The 22,729-nt window shown below is 43.2% G+C and overlaps 1 protein-coding gene across 2 annotated transcripts; it reads left to right on the top strand.

Annotated features, from left to right (window-relative positions):
• Positions 1–215: 215 nt before the first annotated feature.
• Positions 216–21,464, top strand: MED15 (mediator complex subunit 15). 2 transcript variants are annotated; one of them, XM_028318072.1, is made up of 12 exons: positions 216–393; positions 573–712; positions 1,783–2,201; positions 2,287–2,545; positions 3,814–4,017; positions 11,609–11,756; positions 12,981–13,156; positions 15,814–15,971; positions 16,867–16,988; positions 17,598–17,700; positions 18,203–18,426; positions 19,251–21,464. In XM_028318072.1, the coding sequence occupies exons 1-12, from the start codon at positions 305–307 to the stop codon at positions 19,363–19,365; spliced, it is 2,157 nt and encodes a 718-aa protein (XP_028173873.1). In that variant the 5' UTR covers positions 216–304; the 3' UTR covers positions 19,366–21,464. The 2 variants fall into 2 exon arrangements, with proteins under 2 accessions (XP_028173873.1, XP_028173872.1); XM_028318071.1 differs by having other exon boundaries at positions 3,811–4,017.
• Positions 21,465–22,729: the final 1,265 nt, after the last annotated feature.

The following is a 22,729-nucleotide window of genomic DNA, read 5'->3' as shown; positions in this document are numbered from 1 at the left end:
GGTAGGAGGCGGTAGGCTTATATTAATCAAACAAAACAGGAATTGTTTTTTTTTAATGGTATCTTATCTACACGTAAACTGTACATTTTCAGATGGAAGTAGCGGGTATCACTAAAAAATTTTGACAGCTCAAAAATGAAATGGACGCGATAATTTCAACTCGCGCTCGCCGCATGTGACAGTGGCAACACGTGTTTCAGGTGTTTTANGGACGCGATAATTTCAACTCAATGCATTTAGAAATTCCCATGCAAATTTAAGAAAATCGACCGATTGTGTGTGTTTTTGTGTTATATAAATTAAAATGGATAACTTAAAGCAGTTTAATGCCATGGCGTCAGATGACAATAACTGGCGAACTCCAAGCTTTCGTCAAGGTGTGGTCACGAAAATGTAAGTATTTGGGTATTTTTGTTTTGAAAACACCTTCTGTTTGTTTATTATTTATCTACCGTATCTTTGATGTACATGAATTATTGCTAATACCCTAGTAAACAAAGTTCTTATCGTTAAAGTAACCATCCATTCTGTAACAGGTTAGTAAGTCTTAAATTAAATTTATGGATTCACAGAGAAGAAGTCATTCAGCGTTCGGGCATGCAAGTTGCTAGAAACAGCAGTGAGATGGAGAACCATGTGTTTACGAAGGCCAAGACACGTGAGGAGTACATGAATATGGTTGCGAAGCTCATTTTGCATGTCAGAGAGATGTGTAAGTATTTAATGTCCTTTTTATTTGATTACGTGAATGAGAAATGATTGCTTTAGAGTGTGGATTTATTCATTTACTAAGGACAGCCACCAAATCTTACACCAATAAAGTAAAACATCAGGCTATATACACTTAAAATATGATGATAGCGTAATATACTTACTCACCACGATTTGATTATTTTACTAAAGCTAATGTTTCTTATTTAGAATGCTCTTGCCTTAGCAAATGTACTTTAGTATACAAAAAAATTATGTCTCAAATACCTCACCATTAATTTCAATAAAAAAGACTGAATTTTTGGATGTATCAGCTATACTGCTATACATTAGTTAGGACACTTCCACAACTGTCTGTAATGTAATTTAGTATAGCTTACATTTCACCAAGATTTACTTAACTTATATCTTTAGTTATAAGCTTATGTTAATTTAATTATTTAATTGAATTAGATGGGAAGAATACAAAACTGAATGATGACAAAGACAAGTTGAAAAATGTGTGTCTTAAAGTCGCAGTCATAAGTATTTTTAAGAAAAAAATATTACATATAAATTATTTATCATTTTATTTGAAAGATATTAATAGTCAATTTCATTTTATGTGATGCTAATGCTTCTAAAACTTACTATATTTTGCAAAAGTCTCTTTGACTGTGAATAGTTCAATTGGGAAAACCAATATACTCACTAGTACTTATTATTTAAAGTCCCACATACAAATCTATTATTTTTATTGATGAATTTTTTTTTACCAAAATATGTTTAAAAAATCTCAATCAAACAAATCATTTTAAATTCAAACAAAATATTGAACCATTTTTATGCAAACTAATATGTAATTATGTTCCACTACATTAAACTTTAACGAATAGGTCAACGTTGATAACTCACATTTTTCAAAATAAAACATAGTTAATCAACAACGTATAACCCAACGCTGAGTGATAAGAGGCGTGAGGCAGTTAGTGAGTAATATCCAGAGTAATAGATAATGCAGGTCTGCCAAGTGTAGCGTGTACTTGCGTATTTTGTTTGCTCTCAAACATAAGTTTTTTAATTTAATTTCAGCTCAACCAAAACAAAACCAGGGTGCACCAAATATGCAGGGACCCAACCAAAATCAAGCAGGGCCTAATCCTCAAGTACAGAACCAGCCTGGCCAGTCCCAACAGGCCCCAAATAACCAGTCTGGCTTGGCCCCAGATCCCATCAACGCCTTACAGAACTTAGCATCTCAAGGATCAAGGAACCAGATGATGAATATGGGGCCTCAAGGCCAGATGCAGCCTCAAGGGGTTATGGGACCTAACCCAGGGATGGGAGGCATGCAGCCCCAGATGGGTCAACAAGGCCCCATTGTATCGCAAGGAGGCCCACAAGCCCAGACGGCCACGAATTTATTGCAAACATTAACACAACGGCCTCAGATGAATATGCAGCAACTTCAAAGCAAAATGGGAGGAGGAATGGGGATGGTCCCAAATCAGGTACCTAATTTTTTATGAATTAACCACCTCACAGAATTAAATAATGACAGTTTTGAGATTTATTGCATTGTGTTAATTTCTTTAGGGCCAAATGGGAAACAACATGATCGGAGGCATGGGTGGCATGGGGAACCCCATGGGAAGCCAACTACAGAACCAACTAGCTGGGCCTGGTATGCAGGGCCAGATTATGCCCAACATGTCCATGCAAAACACCATGTCAGTACCCATGAGTGGCACAAACACCATGGGACAACAAATGGGACAGTGCAATCAAGTGGTTGGCGGTATGGGGGGACAGATGGCGCCAAATAACATGCAGGGACAAATGCCAGGACAAATGGGTGAGTAGTCATGAACTTTGTTTTTATTTTATTTTTGTACTTGGTAAAGTAATCATCAATGTGTAAAAATGTTTTTAACACCTGATCAATATAATATCATTAATATAAAAAAAACAAATGTTATCTTTGTTGATGTCAACAAACTTATTGGTAACTGACCTTACCAACCTTCAAGTATTTATGTGCATAGCTATTACTATTTGTGTCAGTAATGTGAAATCTGTAAAAAAAACAAGTGATATCCCAAAAAATATTTTTCTGTAATGTATATTACACATTTAGGAGAGAAAAATCGCAAAAGTTGAGACCTAACATTTCCATTTCAGTTTCTTTAATCATCATGACAACAGACTTCGAATAGCGCATTTCATATATTTTCCTGTAATACAAAAAAACAAATTGTTTGTTGTAATAAATAATAACAATGTCTCACAACAATTTTGTAAATGCTTGACAGACTTGTGATTATCCAGTAACAACTATAACATTCATATCAAACTGATAACTGCACACATTACGATGTGTTTAACATTTAATAAATGTTAATTTGTACCTACAATGATAACTTATCTATTTGTGGGGGGGAGTAATGTATGGTTTACTATTTTTTTTATTCAATCATAAGATTTTTTTTTCCAAATAGGTTCGAAGTTAAGTCGCCATGAAATTAGAGGCGTGAGAAAGCGCTACTGGGGCACTATTATTAGTTGTTCATACAATTTTTAGAAACGCAACGCAAGTCGCGTTTGTCACGGTAGTGGCGCTGCGACTGCGTTTCAGTAGCGCTGCGATTGCGTTTCAGTAGCGCCACTGCAACGCTCCTCACGCCTCTAAGAGCGCCTTCAAATTAGATGAATGAAACGCTGCTGTGACAGCACTCTGTAATTTTTTGAAGCGAAATTGCAGCGCCTCTACTAGTGACATCGTGACAAAGACGAGCAGCAACCTCTCATCAAGGGTCTAATTTGAAGGCGCCCTTAAGTATAGGCGCACATTAGGCGACTGTCGCCCAATGTGCGTCTACACTAGGGGCCCTCGCCTACGGCGACTTTATATCGCAGTCGCGCGTTAGTACCGCGTTGGCATCACTTATGTAGTACGAAATGCGCGACAAAAAGTCGCCGTGGGCGAGGGGCCTAAGAGGAAGTTAGATTCAAATGTGAGGTTTTTTTTTCAAATCTGTATTTGTTTTCTATGGTACACCCGGACCGGAACCTCTTTTATAGTGAAACCATCTATTTTTTAAATCATATTTCCGTCTCCAGTAGGTGGTATGGGCAACAACCAGAACGTGAATCTAAACATGCTACACATGCAAGGGCGGGTGCAGAACAAGCCCGAAGTGGTGGGCGGCATGCTGGTGGGCGGCTACCCGCAGGTTAGGGCGCCGCCGCCCAGCCAGTTCCTGAGGCGGAGTCCCTCGCCCTCCGCGCCCTCGCCCAACATGGGCGGGCCTAGTCCTGTGGGAATGGGTGAGTTATTATTATTTGTTACTTTCCAATGTCTAATTTAGGCCCCATTTCATCAAAGCGAAGGCGAAAGGAGGTGTAGAGAAGCTGGCAGTTTATTATCACCATTTTTCAAAGCGGAGAGGAGACGAGACAAATCCCACTAAAGCCTGGTCCGTGAGCACGTAGAATCCCGTCCAATGACCCCTAGCTACCCATCCTTATCGCTCGCGCGTAATTATATTGCTGTCGCGACTGTGCGACGGGCGTCCGCAGTGAGTGTGTCAAGACACCACAAATACGGTACTTCGCGTCGGGCTGCTATCGTTGGGGCCTAGTCCCATGGGGATGGGTGAGTTGATTCCAAGGGCGGGTGCAGAACAAGCCCGAAGTGGTGGGCGGCTACCCGCAGGTTAGGGCGCCGCCGCCCAGCCAGTTCCTGAGGCGGAGTCCCTCGCCCTCCGCGCCCTCGCCCAACATGGGCGGGCCTAGTCCTGTGGGGATGGGTGAGTTGGTTTTTATTTGTTACTTTCCTATGTCCAATTTAGGCCCCATTTCACCAAAGCGAAGGCAAGAGGTGTAGCGAAGCTGGCATTTTATTTTCACCATTTTTCAAAGCGGAGAGGAGACGAGACAAATCCTACTAAAGCCTGGTCCGTGAGCACGTAGAATCCCGTCCAATGACCCCTAGCTACCCATCCTTATCGCTTGCGCGTAATTATTGCTGTCGCGACTGTGCGACGGGCGTCCGCAGTGAGTGTGCGAGCGCGATAGCAACATAATTACGCGCGAGCGATAAGGATGGGTAGCTAAGGGTCATTGGACAAAATTCTACGTGCTCACGGACCAGACTATACCACCCATGGTTCTTCCAGCCTCACGGCGTACGAACCGAATCTCGGGAGAGCGCGCGGGTACTTGCTCTGGGCTCTTTTCCCCGGGCGCTTTGCTTGACTCCCTACAAATTTATCTGATCCATGTCCCTTCTCATAGTCAATTCTCCCCCTTCTGGGGCTTGACACCACAAATACGGTACTTCGGGCTGCTATCGTTGGGGCCTAGTCCCATGGGGATGGGTGAGTTGATTGCAAGGGCGGGTGCAGAACAAGCCCGAAGTGGTGGGCGGCATGCTGGTGGGCGGCTACCCGCAGGTCAGGGCGCCGCCGCCCAGCCAGTTCCTGAGGCGGAGTCCCTCGCCCTCCGCGCCCTCGCCCAACATGGGCGGGCCTAGTGTAACTGAAAACTTCATTGACATGTCACCTTGCATGTCAGTCTATTGCTGTCAAAGTGTAAACAAACTTTATTTTAAATGTGCGCAATTGATTTTGTGAATTAAATTGCTAAAATCTTTTTATAGTCGTGAAAGAAAAGTGGTTCACAATGTGTTAAAGTATTTGTCGAAGAGAAATACTAAGGGTTCGGACAATATTTTCATTGAATAATGTTTCCGACAAAGGTTGTCAAATTGACTGACATGTTTATCGTATAGTACAGTCCACTATGAAAATTAGCTGTGGTTTGTTTCAACTACCTATTTTAAAGTTTTTTGTCACTTTCTAAGTGTTGAATTTTATGGAATTGGGAACGAAGTACCGAGTTTGAAGCGTTCATGAGCACACATTGCAGTTGAATATTCAAGTTCTGAATTTGATTATTGACGAATAATAAAATAAATCCTACTAACTCGATTGATGGTTTCATTTAATTTATTTAAACCAGGTTACCTATAATAATATTTTTTCGTTAATTTATGAAAATATCAAATTAGCCCGTAATCTAGAATCCTGATACATAAAGTTAGCCTATTAATTTAACACAGGTACGACTGTACTCAGTGTTGCACTATCAAATGCAATTGACCCGCCTCTATGCCAGGGTTTTTATGTTCCTGGTCAGGCTATAATATTAAAAAAAAACAAATGTTTTGTTGGTGTCAACAAACTTATTGGTAACTGACCTTACCAACCTTCAAGTATTTACTTGCATAGTTATTACGAATTGTGCGAAAATGTGAAATCTGTAAAAAAAAAACAAGTGATAGCCCAAAAAATTTTTTTCTGTAATTTATATATTTCACATTTAGGAGAGAAAAATCGCAAAAGTTGAGACCCAACATTTCCATTTCAGTTTCTTTAATCATGACAACAGACTTCAAATAGCGCATTTCATATATTTTCCTGTAATATAAAAAAACAAATGTTTGTAATATGTAATAACAACAATGTCTCACAACAATTTTGTAATGAGTCCTAATTAATGCGTGACAGACTTGCGATTATCCAGTAACAACTACAACATTCATATCACACTGATAACTACACACATTACGATGTATTTAACATTTAATAAATGTTAATTTGTACCTACAATGATAACTTATCTATTTGTGGGGGGGTTTAATGTTATGTATATGGTTTACTATTTCTTTTATTCTATCATTTTTTTTAAATAGTTTCGAAGTTGGAGCCTTCAAATTACAGGTATAAAAGCGCTGCAGTGGCACTATAGTTCCAAGATACTGAACTGTCCTGTCTATCACATCGACAGTGGGGCGCCACCGTCAATACCGGATCGCTGGTTCCGATTTTTGCCATGTTGGAAACCATATAGTTGAACGATGGTAGCGCCCCCCTGTCATTGAGTTTGGTGGGACAGTTCAGCGTGGGTCATCAATACTATTAGTTTACAATTTCTAGAATCGCAACGAACGTCGCGACTGCGTTTCAGTGGCGCCACTGTGCAGCGCTACCTCACGCCTCTAATTTCAAGGCTCCCAAGAGGAAGTTAGATTCGAATGCTACTTTTTTTTCACTCTGCATTTTGTTCTTCTTTTATTTTGGCAACAACTTGGTATAGAGAACCATGATTTCGCCAATGTCACGTAAGCATTTGTTTTTGTTGGTACAATCGGCGTCAAATAGTTCGTGACGCCCAAACTTGTCCAAAAAGTTGATAACACATCCTTATTCCAACTGTAACAAAGACGTTTTGCGAACTTTTGGCTACTTTGGGTATCACGGACTATTTAACGCTGACTGTGCATCTGGACCGAAACCTATTTTATTGTGAACTCAAAAGTAAATTGATCTAAAGCCCGGTCTGTGAGCACGTAGAATTTTGTCCAACCCAAGCTACCCATCCTTATCGCTCGCGCGTAATTATATTGCTGTCGCGACTGTGCGACGGGCGGCTGCAGTAAGTGTGCGAGCGCGACAGCAACATAATTACGCGCGAGCAATAAGGATGGGTAGCTTGGGTCATTGGACAAAATTCTACGTGCTTGCAGAAGTTGCAGACCAGACTATATTAATTAACTTTTTTATCACCATTCCATCTCTCCAGTGGGTGGTATGGGCAACAACCAGAACGTAAATCTGAACATGCTACACATGCAAGGGCGGGTACAGAACAAGCCCGAAGTGGTGGGCGGCATGCTGGTGGGCGGCTACCCGCAGGTCAGGGCGCCGCCGCCCAGCCAGTTCCTGAGGCGGAGTCCCTCGCCCTCCGCGCCCTCGCCCAACATGGGCGGGCCTAGCCCTGTGGGGATGGGTGAGTCTTCATCATCATCATCATCATTTCAGGCACAGGTCCACTGCTGATGGATCTCCCCCAATGACTTCCACATCGCAGTTTTTAGTCTAGTCCTGTGGGGATGGGTGAGTTGGTTTTTATTTGTTACTTTCCTATGTTTAATTTAGGCCCCATTTCATCAAAGCGAAGGCGAAAGGAGGTGTAGAGAAGCTGGCATTTTATTATCACCATTTTTCAAAGCGGAAAGGAGACGAGACAAATCCCACTAAAGCCTGGTCCGTGAGCACGTAGAATCCCGTCCAATGACCCCTAGCTACCCATCCTTATCGCTCGCGCGTAATTATATTGCTGTCGCGACTGTGCGACGGGCGTCCGCAGTGAGTGTGCGAGCGCGATAGCAACATAATTACGCGCGAGCGATAAGGATGGGTAGCTAAGGGTCATTGGACAAAATTCTACGTGCTCACGGACCAGACTATACCACCCATGGTTCTTCCAGCCTCACGGCGTACGAACCGAATCTCGGGAGAGCGCGCGGGTAATTGCTCTGGGCTCTTTTCCCCGGGCGCTTTGCTTGACTCCCTACAAATTTATCTGATCCATGTCCCTTCTCATAGTCAATTTTCCCCCTTCTGGGGCTTGACACCACAAATACGCTACTTCGGGCTGCTATCGTTGGGGCCTAGTCCCGTGGGTGAGTTTATTGCAAGGGCGGGTGCAGAACAAGCCCGAAGTGGTGGGCGGCATGCTGGTGGGCGGCTACCCGCAGGTCAGGGCGCCGCCGCCCAGCCAGTTCCTGAGGCGGAGTCCCTCGCCCTCCGCGCCCTCGCCCAACATGGGCGGGCCTAGTCCTGTGGGGATGGGTGAGTTATTATTATTTGTTACTTTCCCATGTCTAATTTAGGCCCCATTTTACCAAAGCGAAGGCGAGAGGAGGTGTAGCGAAGCTGGCATTTTATTTTCACCATTTTTCAAAGCGGAGAGGAGACGAGACAAATCCCACTAAAGTCTGGTCCGTGAGCACGTAGAATCCCGTCCAATGACCCCTAGCTACCCATCCTTATCGCTCGTGCGTAATTATATTGCTGTCGCGACTGTGCGACGGGCGTCCGCAGTGAGTGTGCGAGCGCGATAGCAACATAATTACGCGCGAGCGATAAGGATGGGTAGCTAAGGGTCATTGGACAGAATTCTACGAGCTCACGGACCAGACTATACCACCCATGGTTCTTCCTGCCTCACGGCGTACGAACCGAATCTCGGGAGAGCGCGCGGGTACTTGCTCTGGGCTCTTTCCCCGGGCGCTTTGCTTGAATCCCTACAAATTTATCTGATCCATGTCCCTTCTCATAGTCAATTTTCCCCCTTCTGGGGATTTTTGCTGATCTAGCATCGGAGCAGTTGCTAAAACGTGCGATTCCGATACCGTGTCCGAACGCATGAAGTCGCCAAATCGCGATGCTTCATCGATAGTGTCGCTAAAACGCATGATTCCGATACTGCTATAGAACGCAGAGAGTCGCCAAAACGTGATTCAGCACCGATACATTAGCAAAATCGTCGATCACTAATGCTAAATGTAACATGTCTGCTGTTGCCCTTATGTAAACTAAGAATCTTCATTGCGTTATTTCGCTACAGTGCAGTGGGCACATTTTGCCGCTGATGTCCCGCGAGCATCGTTAACAGTGGGTTTTATGTGTACCAAGGCCCTATTCAACACGAATTTCGTTGCGTTCTTTCGCCACAGTGAACACATAATGCCTCCAATGTTACGTGCGCAGCGTTTAGACATTAGAGCTCAAGCACACGATGCGTTGCAGCGGCTTATATCTTTCATATAAATATCTGTGACAGGCACGTGAGCGGTACAGCGTCGCGTCGCGCGATAAGGCGAAATCTTTGCAGTGTGCAACGCATCGTGTGCTTTAGCTCTTAGGGCGCTTTCAAATGAGGCGTTTTGAAACAGACGTTAGTCGTCCGTTAGCAGTACCGCACATGAAAATTGTATGACAATTGCGTCGGAATAAAATTGATAGTTACCAATAGGGTGCGGTCTTGCACACACACGGCAAACGTACTATCGAGGACTCGGACGCCTTGACACCTTAAGGGCCTAAATTGTTTGCACACACACGCTCGATTAAGCTACGCCCCCATTCATTCATCTTTCGGGTCTAAGCAGCGTCGGCGCACCACTGTAGATGTTTGCCCTAGCAAACCAAGCTCTATGTAAAGCGTTTAGGATTGAGTATTGCTTAGCTTACCCGCATCCGTGGCGCTAGTTTGGCAACGTCGCATTTTAGCAAATTTGAAACCCAATAAAGAATCGCTACAAAATATTATATGGGGCTTCGTGTAAAAATTGAACTAGCGATTGCCCGCTCGGGTCACAAAATTGCTATCGCACATTCCGAGGTAACTGTGCAATTTCCTGAGAAAAAAGTAGCTCTTTCTATAATTATTGTTGATATTAAGATTGTAAATCTCATGATATTAGTTTAGCTAGTTAAGGCGAGAAATGCAAAATCATACAGTCACTTTCGAATTTTACTTGTTTAATAGGTATTTAATTTATTTGGAACTTATAATTTATAAACTATATGTTATTGAATTAATTAGGAAATAGTTAAGGAATATTTGTGGCTTAAAAACAATTATTGTAAGATCTGGCTACATAATAACATTCTTAAAGCACGTAGAATCCCGTCCAATGACCCCTAGCTACCCATCCTTATCGCTTGCGCGTAATTATTGCTGTCGCGACTGTGCGACGGGCGTCCGCAGTGAGTGTGCGAGCGCGATAGCAACATAATTACGCGCGAGCGATAAGGATGGGTAGCTAAGGGTCATTGGACAAAATTCTACGTGCTCACGGACCAGACTATACCACCCATGGTTCTTCCAGCCTCACGGCGTACGAACCGAATCTCGGGAGAGCGCGCGGGTACTTGCTCTGGGCTCTTTTCCCCGGGCGCTTTGCTTGACTCCCTACAAATTTATCTGATCCATGTCCCTTCTCATAGTCAATTCTCCCCCTTCTGGGGCTTGACACCACAAATACGGTACTTCGGGCTGCTATCGTTGGGGCCTAGTCCCATGGGGATGGGTGAGTTGATTGCAAGGGCGGGTGCAGAACAAGCCCGAAGTGGTGGGCGGCATGCTGGTGGGCGGCTACCCGCAGGTCAGGGCGCCGCCGCCCAGCCAGTTCCTGAGGCGGAGTCCCTCGCCCTCCGCGCCCTCGCCCAACATGGGCGGGCCTAGTCCTGTGGGGATGGGTGAGTTCATCATCATCATCATTTCAGCCATAGGACGTCCACTGCTGAACAATGACTTTCACATCGCAGTTCTTATTTATTTGTTAATTAATTCCCACCTCTGCAACTCCTGTGTAGCCAGGATCTACAGCTTGACCGCCATAAAAACCCAACCAATGAAGGTCAAGTTTAATTGTTACTTATCATAAGTCTGATTTAGCCGGTTTTGCCCTGTTCAATCCCGTTAGGTATACGTGTTACTTTTAGCATCGGCGATCGGCGACTTAGTGTAATTCAGTACTTTTGACGCAGGATGTCATATTCGCGAAATGTCATCGCATAATTCTCAAAAGTCACTTGCAGAATGTTACTTTTGCAAAAGGTCACTTTTCGCAAAAGATTTTGAGAAAGTGATCGATGACATTTATCGAATATGACGTTCTGTGTCCAAAACCAATTCAGCGACTACTCATTTTACACCGCAGACTTAAAAACGTCAAACGCGGCGATAGAGTCGGTTTTCGGAAGCTCGATACAGCGTTTAAATCTCTCCGTCAGCAGTGTTGCCGATCCAGAATCGAAGCAATCGCTAAAACGCGCGATTACAATACCGCGTCAGAAATCGCGATGCTGCATCGATAGTGTCGCTGATTCCGCTACTACAATCGAACGCAGAGTCGCCAAAACGTGATTCAGCATTGATACAGTCGCAAACTCGCCGATCGCTGATAAATTTCGTTGAGTTTTTCGCCACAGTGAACACATAAAGCCTCCAATGTCACGTGAGCATTTTTAACAGTGGGTTTAATAAACATTCGCTTCTGCAGGCGTGATGGGCGGTTCAGGCGTGGGCGTGGGCGGCGGCGGGCCGATGCCGTCTCCTTTGTCGGGGCTGGGCGCGCTGGGCGCGTGTGGTGGCAGCCCTTCGCCCTCCGCGCCGCAGACGCATCTGCAGCACCACGCGCCGCCGCAAAGGTACTAACAGAGAGGATAATATCAGAGTAAATACAAATGAGTAGGTCATCTTCATAGAAACGCACGGGCGCGGTTTGTATGTGAGCGCGACAACACGTATGCAGCGCGCACGCACACACTAAATGATAATAGATGACCTACTCATTTGTATTTACTCTGGTAGGGGGCTGAGCTCGCTGGGCGCGTGAGGCGGCCAGCCCTTCGCCCTCGGCGCCGCAGACGCATCTGCAGCACCACGCGCCTCCGCAGAGGTACGAGCAGCAGAGGCTATTAGTCTATAACAGGACCTTTAGAGCCTAGTCTAATAGACGATGAAAGAGTATTTCCTTAGAGGCCAGGTGTTCTAGATCATAGCGACGGTGCAAAATAGAGTCGCAGAGTATCTGCAGCACCACCAGCAGACGTACGAGAGGTATCAGGTCATTAAACACCTTGCCACACTGGCGGATTACAAGCAGTTTCAAAGCGGAGCGGCGAAATCGCCACAGATGCACGACTAGAGGCAGTGTGGCAGCTCACTACGCCAACGTCTTCACTAAGACTCCCGTGGGTGTCCGCAGCGCTCTCACGAATTAATTTATGGAAATGCACGCTTTTCGCGGAAGCTCGTGTGCTTTGGTCGTACTAATTTGCGATTCTGAACCGCGTGTCAGGCAGTTTTAGCGAAGGCTCTTAATCTTAACTACAAGACTGCTTCTAATTTACCAGAAAGTAATGAAAAATACAATTTGGGAAGGCTTGATTTTCGCACATTTCTTTCTTTTTGATATCCCTGGAAAGAGTGGGGTGATCCTATTTTATTCTGTCGAAACCAAAAGGCTAAAATATTTTTTAATTTGGAGTCTTGCACAGATTAAATGTCCATTATCCACGGCATACATTAATAATCCTTCATCTCATCACCCTTCTAATGGCCAGTAGACTGACCTGGCTCACTGTGTCATCAGACCACAATCAGGCTGTAACTCGCCTATAACTTGTCTGACTCTGCCTGATCAAACCGTCTCGACCACAGGTCTCGACCAGAAGGGCACGCAACCCTCATGACGCATTGGTTCCCGCTGAAAACCAGCTTCTCGGCATGACGTTTGTGACATGTCGCGATTTTTGCTGAGTGGGTGCCTATTCAGCATATGTTTTTATTTATTTTTTATGTTTACTTACTCTTGCTTTGTATACCTTAAATTGTGCTGAATAAAGACATTCTTATTCTTATCTCCACAGAGGCGTAGGCATGGGCATGGTGGCGTCCCCTTCATCTTCCCTAAACACACCCGTAGGGGCAGGTGTGGCCTCCCCTGGGGGGGAGGAAGCGGCTTACCGGGAGAAGGTCAGACAGCTGTCCAAATACATCGAGCCGTTGAGGAAGATGATACACCGGATGGCTAGCGAGGGGGAGAGTGAGTATTAGAACATTAGTTTGTTACTTTATTCCTATTAGAGGTGTAGCCTCCCCCGGGGGAGGAGGCAGCTTAGCGGGAGAAGGTCAGACAGCTGTCCAAATACATCGAGCCGTTGAGGAAGATGATACACCGGATGAGAGAGAAAGTGAGTTAATACTAATGACATAAGTTTGTTACTTTATCTCCATTAGAGTCGTATACTCCCCCGGGAGACTGTCCAAGTACATCGAGCTGTTGCGAAAAATGATACACTGGATGGTTTTGGTTAGCGAGAGAGAGAGAGTGAATACTAGATATAGTTAGTTACTTCTTCCATTAGACGTGTAGTTATGGGCATGGTGGTTCCCCCCTTTACTTACAATGGTGGGAAGAGACAGCCTACTGAGAGAAAGTCCGGTATCACTCCAAAGGCATTTCAAGTACAAGCTGGAAAGATGATACACCGGATGGCTAGCGAGGGAGAGAGTGAATACTAGACATCAGTTTGTTTATTTATTCCTATTAGAGGTGTAGCCTCCCCCGGGGGAGGTGGCAGCTTACCGGGAGAAGGTCAGACAGCTGTCCAAATACACACACCGGCAGATTTAGAGGAACGGAAAAAAAAGCATCAATATCATCATTATTTTAGGAAAAAAATGCCTAATTATGACATTATTTTTTAATTTAATTCTAAATATGAAAAAAAAAATTGCCAACAGTATATTTTTTTAATTATTTTGTTTAAATTACCCCATCAACAGTTTCGTTGAGTGTTTTGAATTGAATGAAGCTTTTGCTAATTTGGATTTCTTTTACGTGAAAGATGTTTTTTTCTGAGAATTTTGTTGTGTAAGCATTCAGTTACTTATAAGGGTTTATTATGCCCAGCTTAGCACCGTCAGAAATCATTAAGGCAGATGAAATGAGAAGTAACGGCCATGCATACAAATCGGCTGCCGTAAGACGTCGTTGATCAGTATCGACCACCCATGGCAGTAACCAACGGTACAGATTGATCATTTCTGTCGTTAGGAGGAGGGTTCAAGTCAGAAAAAGGCGTACTTCGCGACGGGATGACCGTTTTTTACAACTTCGAGTTTTCAGAAAGTCGCGGTTACCTGCTGTTCAAGCCAGAAATAACCTTAAAGACACTCGAGGAGTAAGAGTGACTGAGCCCACAGTTCACAGGAGATTTACTGAAGTTGGTATAGGGTCGTGCATACCCGAGAAAGCTCCAACTTGTGACACAGCACCGAAAAAACATATTGAACTTTTCACGTGAATATCGTGATTGGGTCTTGAACGACTGGAGGCATGATCTCTTCACTTATGAGTGCAGAGTTCTCTTAAACCAGATCGATGGAAGATAGCGAATATGGAGACACAAAGAGAACGTAACATTTAGTCTTAATTTTGAAAATATCGTGGTTTATGGAGGTAGCTTAATTCTGGTGTGGGGAAGGATTTTTTTGGGAGCTCGCACGGAGTTAGTGGTGGGTGATGGAGGAAATACGACTTCTGAATGGTACACTAGGAACATTTTAGAAGAACATGATGTGCCATTTACTCCATTTATTGTGGACTCCTTTAGTTTAATTCACGATAATGTTCGTTTTCACAGTGCTCGCTCAGTACAGGCACATCTAAACCATTTGGATATACCCATGATGCAGTGGCTGGCAAGATCCCTAGACAAGAATCCTATAGAGCATGTCTTGGACTTTCTTAAAAGATGTGTTAAACTCAGAATACCACCGGTGGTGTTGAGAAACGCGTTACTAGAGGAATGGCAGACATTGCTCCAAAATACCCTTCATATCATTAACTGCAGCATGCTCAGATGAATGGAAACCATCATCAGAGCAAGAGGGGGAAATACCCATCATTAATTCATTCATTTGGATAGTGATAAGCTACCCTAATTTTTAATCTGGCCACAATTTCTAATTTGTGTTCAAAACTGAAAAATTGAAATTTCGTTTCGATGATTTTTTATTAAATAAAAACGACTAAATATTTAAAAAATATATGTTATTTTATTTTAATTATCTCTTTATTTTGTATAATAAATATTTCATAGATCAGTAGTAATTTTCCTTATTTTCATACTTTTTTTTGCGTTCCGCTAAATCTGCCGGTGTGTGTACATCGAGCCGTTGAGGAAGATGATACACCGGATGGCTAGCGAGGGAGAAAGTGAGTACTGCCCTTAACTTTGTTCCCTTTTTTTTCATCAGAAGCAAGATGGAGTAAATTTTCTAAGCACTTAAAAACTGCCAACAAAATCTACCATCTCTTTTAAAAGCGTACAATAGTGTGGTACATGTATAGTGAGTTTAAAAATTACTTTAATTCCTTATTAATAAAAATTCACATCTAGAATGAACTTTGGATTAAAATTACATTTCCATACTAAATGACAACTTAAGCCAGAGTTCAACTAGGGTGTAACTTTTATTAAAAGGCCGTAAATGTATGACATAAACACATTGTACAGCGCCCCTAGGGGCTACTTTTCAGGTGCGATTGTGGTCAAATAACTGCCCTGTTATGCATAAAAAAAATCTTCATAGATTTTTTTACTCACTCGCTAACGAGCACACCTAACGTAAACTCATGGTAAGCACACAGGAATTGAATGTTGTACCCAATAGACGGTTTTTTCCTTTCCTCAGACGTGGAGAAACTCACCAAAATGAAGAACCTACTGGACATCCTATCGAACCCGAACAAGCGGATGCCACTTGAAACCCTGATCAAATGCGAGGTGGTGCTAGAGAAACTTGATTTCAAGCGTAGCGAGGGCGTCGTCGTGGGACTCCCGCCGGGGAAGGTCAGTGACGTCATTATTGAAGATTGTAAATCAATAAATAAATAATTATTCTCCTGTTCAATAAATAAAAATTTATCCTGCCTTCTCAGAGGTTATCTGTCAACAAATATGTTGTCAACAGAGAAAGAAAGTTATTTGTGTAAGTTGTGACATATTTCAGACTCATCCATAGATTGTTAGTAAGGATTAGTAACAATGTTGTTTTAGGAGAGCAGAAAATAAGCGGTGAGGAGACGAGCGGTATAGCGATCAAGTTATTTCCACCAGAATACCTCCATATAACATATCCACTCCGCGGGAGGTCTTCGCCGCTCTGCTTAACTGTTTCTACTGAAACTGAGCGGGATGAAACGCGTAAAAAACTAATTTTATTGGTTACTTGTATTTATTATAACGCATCTCGTCTCCTCTTTGGAAAACGGACCTATTTATTAGTTAAGGTCCGGTCCGCTTCTCTCAGCTCCGCCCCCTTTCTCAGCTCCGCCCTTTTTCTCAGCCCCGCCCCTTTTCTCAACCCCGCCCCTTTTCTCAACTCCGCCCCTTTTCTCCTCTCTGTTCATTCAGTGAACTGTGAGCTGGCTAACTGAACTTGAAGTTTGCCTTCTCCAAATTTTTAATAGAGCGTATAATTTGAGTCGCGACGGAAGTCGAACCTTACCTTCGAACTCCTATATTACAGTTTTTCTGATTAATTTCGTTGCGGGTCTAATGACAGTTTGACTTTCCTCCGGGACAAACTTGACCTTTAGTGGATGGGTTTTATTGGCGGTCAAGCTGTAGATACTGGCTACACAGGAGTTGCAACGATTGGAACGAGAGGTAGTCAGTTCAGTAGTTAGCGACCGATTAGCACTCGTAGCGAGCTACGCTTAACATTTGCCTTTGTCCCCAACAGGAGCAGATCTTCAATCCTCTGCTAGAAGTAGTGAACAACTGCCTGTCGTCGCCGCTGGCCAACCACACGCTCAAGCGTACCTTCGGCTCCACGTTAGACGCGCTCAACGGGCCCGAGATCAGGTTAGTCAAGATTCGTTTCGTTTCAGCCAAAGCCAAATAACAGAATAATAATATGCTTCCTACAGAAGAATTTCTTCGCAAAGGTATTTTAAAAATGTCTAAAGCCTGGTCCGTGAGCACGTAGAATCCCGTCCAATGACCCCAAGCTACCCATCCCTATCGCTCTGTAATTATGTTGCTGTCGCGACTGTGCGACGGGCGCCCGCAGTGAGTGTGCGAGCGCGACGGGTAGCTTGGGGTCATTGGACGGGATTCTACGTGCTCACGGACCAGGCTTTACTCAATATCGTCAATAATATGGTGCAATTTAGTTTGCCTCAGAGTTGAGCACCGTTTCGTTTACATACTAGAGACATCACTCAATAATGTTACTCGAGTAAACGATTCAAAACACACTAAAACTATTCAGTGATCGGTCACTGCTTGCTCGTGGATTCCTTGCGGATTCGCCGTGCTGGTGTTACTCCCAATCGTGTTTTATTTTCGATTCTTACTCGGGGAGATGATCCTTGGGGTAGGCCTTGGTCTAGCAGTAAACGTCATTTGGCTGAAACGAACCATCGATGGGTTGACAGGAGCAACAGATTTTAATAGTGTTGTTTGTTTTAGGAATCTACCACCACCGCTCAAGACGCAAAAATTAGAAGAGCCAGTCATGGATATACCTGATGTTCTTCAAGGAGAAATCGCCAGGCTAGACTCCAGGTTTAAGGTAAGGATGCAAATGTCAAATATTTAGCTCTGCAGTATGGTTTCGCGATGTGTTTTCGACGCACCAGTTATGCAACTATGAATTGGGTGAAGTGTGTGTACGCGATTCAAACTCAGACTTCACCGGGTTTTTTATATAGCTACTCGCAGCTTCTTGCGCGGTTGCTCCCAAAACTTAGAGACCATGCTAGCGTAGCTCAATTTTTAGCGCTTGCGCATACTCGTACGTTGCGTTGACGTCACTTTACCGTTGACAGAACACTGAACATGGAGGAACTCCCTCATGCCTTCGACCGTCTTGTCTTTTTTTTGTATTAACCAAATTACTAATAGTCCCGTTAGCCTCTCGTGGTAAGCTAAATAAGCTTGTGTTACGAGTGGGCTCACCACAATAGTCTTGCGGCGGTGGGATTCGAACCCGCGTTCCTCGGATCTCGAGTCGGCCACTCCGACCCCTTCACCGTTCGGCTGTCGTGGCTATATCAATCATTGAACTTTTCCAGGTGTCCCTAGACAACATGCAGTTATCAGGCGGCATCGGCGCCATATCCCTGGTCGCGCAGTTAGACGACGCGCGTCTGCCGTGCGTGCCGCCGGTGCACGTGTCGGTGCCGCGCGACTACCCGCTGGCCGCGCCGTGCCGGCTGCGACTGCGCGGCGCGAAGCCCGACGCGCCCGACTCGTTCCTGGCGCGCGTGGAACGCGCGTGGGAGGCGCGCGTGGCCAGGTGACGTCATCACAGTAATACCAGAGCCCCGATTGCGCTAAACATTTTCAACTGCAATGCGACTGGACATCAGCTGTTTTGACAAATCCGTATCGCAGTATCGTTTTGACAGCTAGTTCAATCGAAGCTGAAACGTAAACGGAGCACAACTGCGCCTTCACGTAAAAGCTGACAGAAAGCTACTTTTTTTTCTACCGATCACTGACTTAAACGAAGTAATATGTTATATGAAACTCGATTCAGTTATGCTGCCTTTCCACCGGGGTGGAGTGAAGTAGCGGAACGGAGCAAGAACTTATGCAAAGCGGAGTTTCAAATTAGTTTTATTTTGAACAATGCAACTCACTGTCCCCTAAAGAGGAGTGGAGGTTTTAATCCTTCAAGGCCCGCGAATCTAGACACAATAGATAAATCAATGAGGGCTATCGTTTTTATACTTAACAGTTGGCACCCCTGGCGATTGACAGGACCTTACTCTACAGTGGCGCCATCTTGATGAGTGCAAATACGATAGTCCTCCTACCACTTTAGCGCTCACAAGTTGGCGCCACCGTCTTCGCTACTAGCAAGTGACAGGACCTTACTCTACAGTGGCGCTAACTGGTGAGCGCTAAAACGATAGCCCTCATTGTTATGGCATTAATGTATGCCGTCTGGGACTCAAGCTGTTAATACAATTCTTGATGGATTATGACCTAGCTCATCGCTCCGCCACGTCTACTGCCGTGAAAAGGTAGCCTTGAAGATTGATTTTGATTGACTTTTTGCAACTATCGTAGATAAGCTACAACTACACGTTTCTACAATATATTTTCCTCCCGCAGGTTACCGAAACAATGCTCCGTGGGACAACTCCTCGACGCGTGGGAGATGAGTGTGCGTCAAGCGAGCGCGCCCAGCCCTATCACGTATACGCCTGTGCCCGCGCTAGGACTTTAAGAAATGACGCAGCGACAACCCTAGGTAAGGTCAGTAACCTTTGTTGCTGTGGAGTTCCAATGGAGTTAGCGTAAAATAGAAATTGATGTACGCTAAGCATTGCAGCGTTATGAAATACTTATGGGAATACCGTAAAAGAAAAACAAAAGAAAAGTTCCGAGTGAGGACCTGGAATATGCTCATTCGTCGATCGTATAATGGTGTGTCCACACTGGGCGCTCGGACTCGCGCGGCATGCTGGTCATCCTGCTCACCCTGCTCTTGAGTGAGCAGGATGTCGAGTTTGCCGCGCGAACCCGTTCATCCAGTGTGGACGCACCATAAACCTGTCATATCAGTCTCTGAAGACTGTTTAAAGTGTATAAAATTGGTATACTAAAGTCCTATTTTACTTTTGGCACCTTTAGCCCAGTAGAAACCAATTTCCAAAAAATGTGGACCATTTTCAAAGGGCTATAGCTTGCAAGAGATGCAGTTGGTCGTAGTTTATTGCTCTTCTTATGGAAAACTCATAATTTTATTACTTTTAGAACTAAACGTGGGAAATTATCCAAAATACGAATTTGGTTCATGCAACATACGATAATAACAGATATTCATAATGAGTTCCGATTTTCATGTATGGAAAATTATTGTCAACACTAAATAAGTGTGCAGTAATTTCATAACAAAATTTTGATCACCATACCAGCCGGGCTAGGATGCGCGCCGTGATATAATCTTATCGATGTTTTTAGACGACAAACATATGAGATTGTCGCGTAAAATCGATAAACAGGCGCGAGAAAAGTTTATCGTGGCACGTATCCTAGACCTACAGCCGTCTTAGGCCGTCGTATCATAGTGGCGGCATTTAGGCCTTGTCTACGCCTCGTTTGCTGGGCGCTAATAGTGGGTATTGAAAGCGGGGTTCAGACTTGTGTAAATGATATGTAACGAACGAACATTACTTTTTATGTTGTAAGAGCGAACAGAGACCTCAAAATAAGTAACTGCAGAATTCGCGCCGAATCCACGTGATTTGCGTTACATAAGGCCCAGAACTGACGGTGAAACGCAACTGCAACGAACGAAAGTTTCAAACTGGTCGCGTCATGTGTGGTCTCTCAACGGACGCTATAGCAAAAACTTAGATGCAACTCAAAAAAAGTAACTAGCAGTTGCAGTTTCGTTGCAGTTGCGTTTCACCCTCTGTTATGGGCCTAAGTCTGAACCTCGCTTTATGCAGCGATTTTAGACTTTATTTATAGTGTTGACCAGACCTTGACGAGATGTCAAATAACATTTTAAAAATTATTGCAAACGCAACAATCGGTCATTGAAGAAATTATATGATTTCACTTTTCGAGAATGTATTGGCGTGAAAATTATAAAAATGTCACGTTTTCAAAGTGAAACTTAGAAAAAATTGAGTTAGTGAAAATGCATGCGGTTTGTGAATTATATTATGAAGATTATTAGTATTAAGCATATTATTGTGAAGTATTTTTTTATGATTTTAGGTAAGTATGAAAATATTTTCAAGATATTTTTAAATATTTTATGTAGTAAAAATAATATGACTTCCAAGATACAACGTATTATCTTGATATGTATCCGAAGCGTTTGAGTGAGAATAATGAATTATCCGTCTTATTTCTTCAATTTATGATACATTGCTTGATTATTTAAAATTAATTTAACTGTTTAAAACTGACTGGCCCTTCATCTATTTATGTCAAGCGATTTAAATTGTGGCGTATGCTAAGGGCAGCGTAGCGTGATCGTAGCGCGATTGTAGCGTAATTATAACAAAATCAACGCGATACCGCCTTGTCATGAAATCTCCGATCAAATCGCAACTGTGAAAAAGCTCTAAGGCAGCTTAAATTATATACAGAAGCCACTGAAGTATTGTGTAATGTATGTATGTTATCAGAACTGAAGATTTCATTGGGTTATGTTTGTATTTTATATTTTATTTCCAATGTTCCTAAATGTTTTATCTCCATTATGTAATAAGGGATCCTCTGATGGTATTGATACGCGATTTTATTTCTTATATGTATTAAGTTAAAAATGTTTGCAGATGTGATATTTGTCTGTGATAATTTAAAAATCAAGGATAACTCAGATTTATTGGATCCCTATTATAGTCTGGTCCGGGAGCACGTAGAATTTTGTCCAATGACCCCAAGCTACCCATCCTTGTCGCTCGCGCGTAATTATTTTGCTTGGGGTCATTGGACAAAATTCTACGTGCTCCCGGACCAGACTTTAGATTTGAGGTTAATTTATTGTTATGATGAGCTACAATTTTAAACATTCGCATGCAATAACCGAACTGATTCGTACAAAATTTACTTTATCAACACGGGATCAATTTTATACAATAATGTAGTCCAATCTGTAGGTTTCTAAGAGGTCCCTTTGATAGAATTTATAGGCGGTGAAGATATAAAGCAATAACTGTTTGTAAATTGAATAAATTGAATTGAATTAGTACTCCTGATTTTCATTTAATGTCACCAAATTTTCAATTGACCTCTATTACATGTTTATGTATAGAATAGTGTGCTAATTTCGAGAAGGTGAGATATAGGCCAAGAGTTTCCTCGTTGTGGATAAATTCTCTTCGGTCTCTTGGAGTAATTCGTTAATGGTGTAACCCTCTTTCGAGTATTTATTTATTTATTTAAGTATTCGTTGGTGTAAAGGGTTCAGAAAAAGTAGACTACTCAATAGTCAGAGGTGTCAACTACACTTTTCTGTTTTAATTTATTTTACTACAGGCCAAAAACGCGCGGTTCCGAGCGCATCAGAGTCAAAGAAGTGTATGTATTGGTGACAGTGTATATTTCCATCCCTTTCGTCCAAAGCGAGAGGGCAGTGTGAGCTACGTAAAGAAGTAGCCTTGCAAGAGTTGCATATACAGTAGGCGCGCGAGTTCATGTCCATCCTGAGGAATGCGGTAGTGCTGTTACCTAACTAATTATGCTAATGTCGATATCGATAATTATTACCAATTAAGTAGGTCAACCTTATCTATTCCATATTTTTTGCAACTTATAAGCAAGTAAACTATACATTTCTGTAACACTTCCTACATGTGGGGTTTACTGGGGTTGCCTCGAAGAAATTGCTTTAATTTACTATCTTTTTTTTCGTCGACGCACATCTGTAGGACATTTCTCGCCATTTCTCGTGCTTGCTTATGAATTATAAAAGGTTTTTTTCTACCTGAACTTGTTGAAGTACTCATGAATTACACAAAATAACAACACAAAAACAAAATGTCGACAAGCACGCGTCACCGTCGTCAAGGACAACACTCAACTGCGGACGAATGCGGCCCCAATGGACATGAACTCGCGCGCCTACTGTT

This window comes from Ostrinia furnacalis, unplaced genomic scaffold, assembly GCF_004193835.3.
Source record: "Ostrinia furnacalis isolate ACB-3 unplaced genomic scaffold, ASM419383v2 OfSCF6654, whole genome shotgun sequence".
NCBI lineage: Eukaryota > Metazoa > Arthropoda > Insecta > Lepidoptera > Crambidae > Ostrinia > Ostrinia furnacalis.
This window is presented reverse-complemented; position numbering and strand designations above follow the sequence as displayed.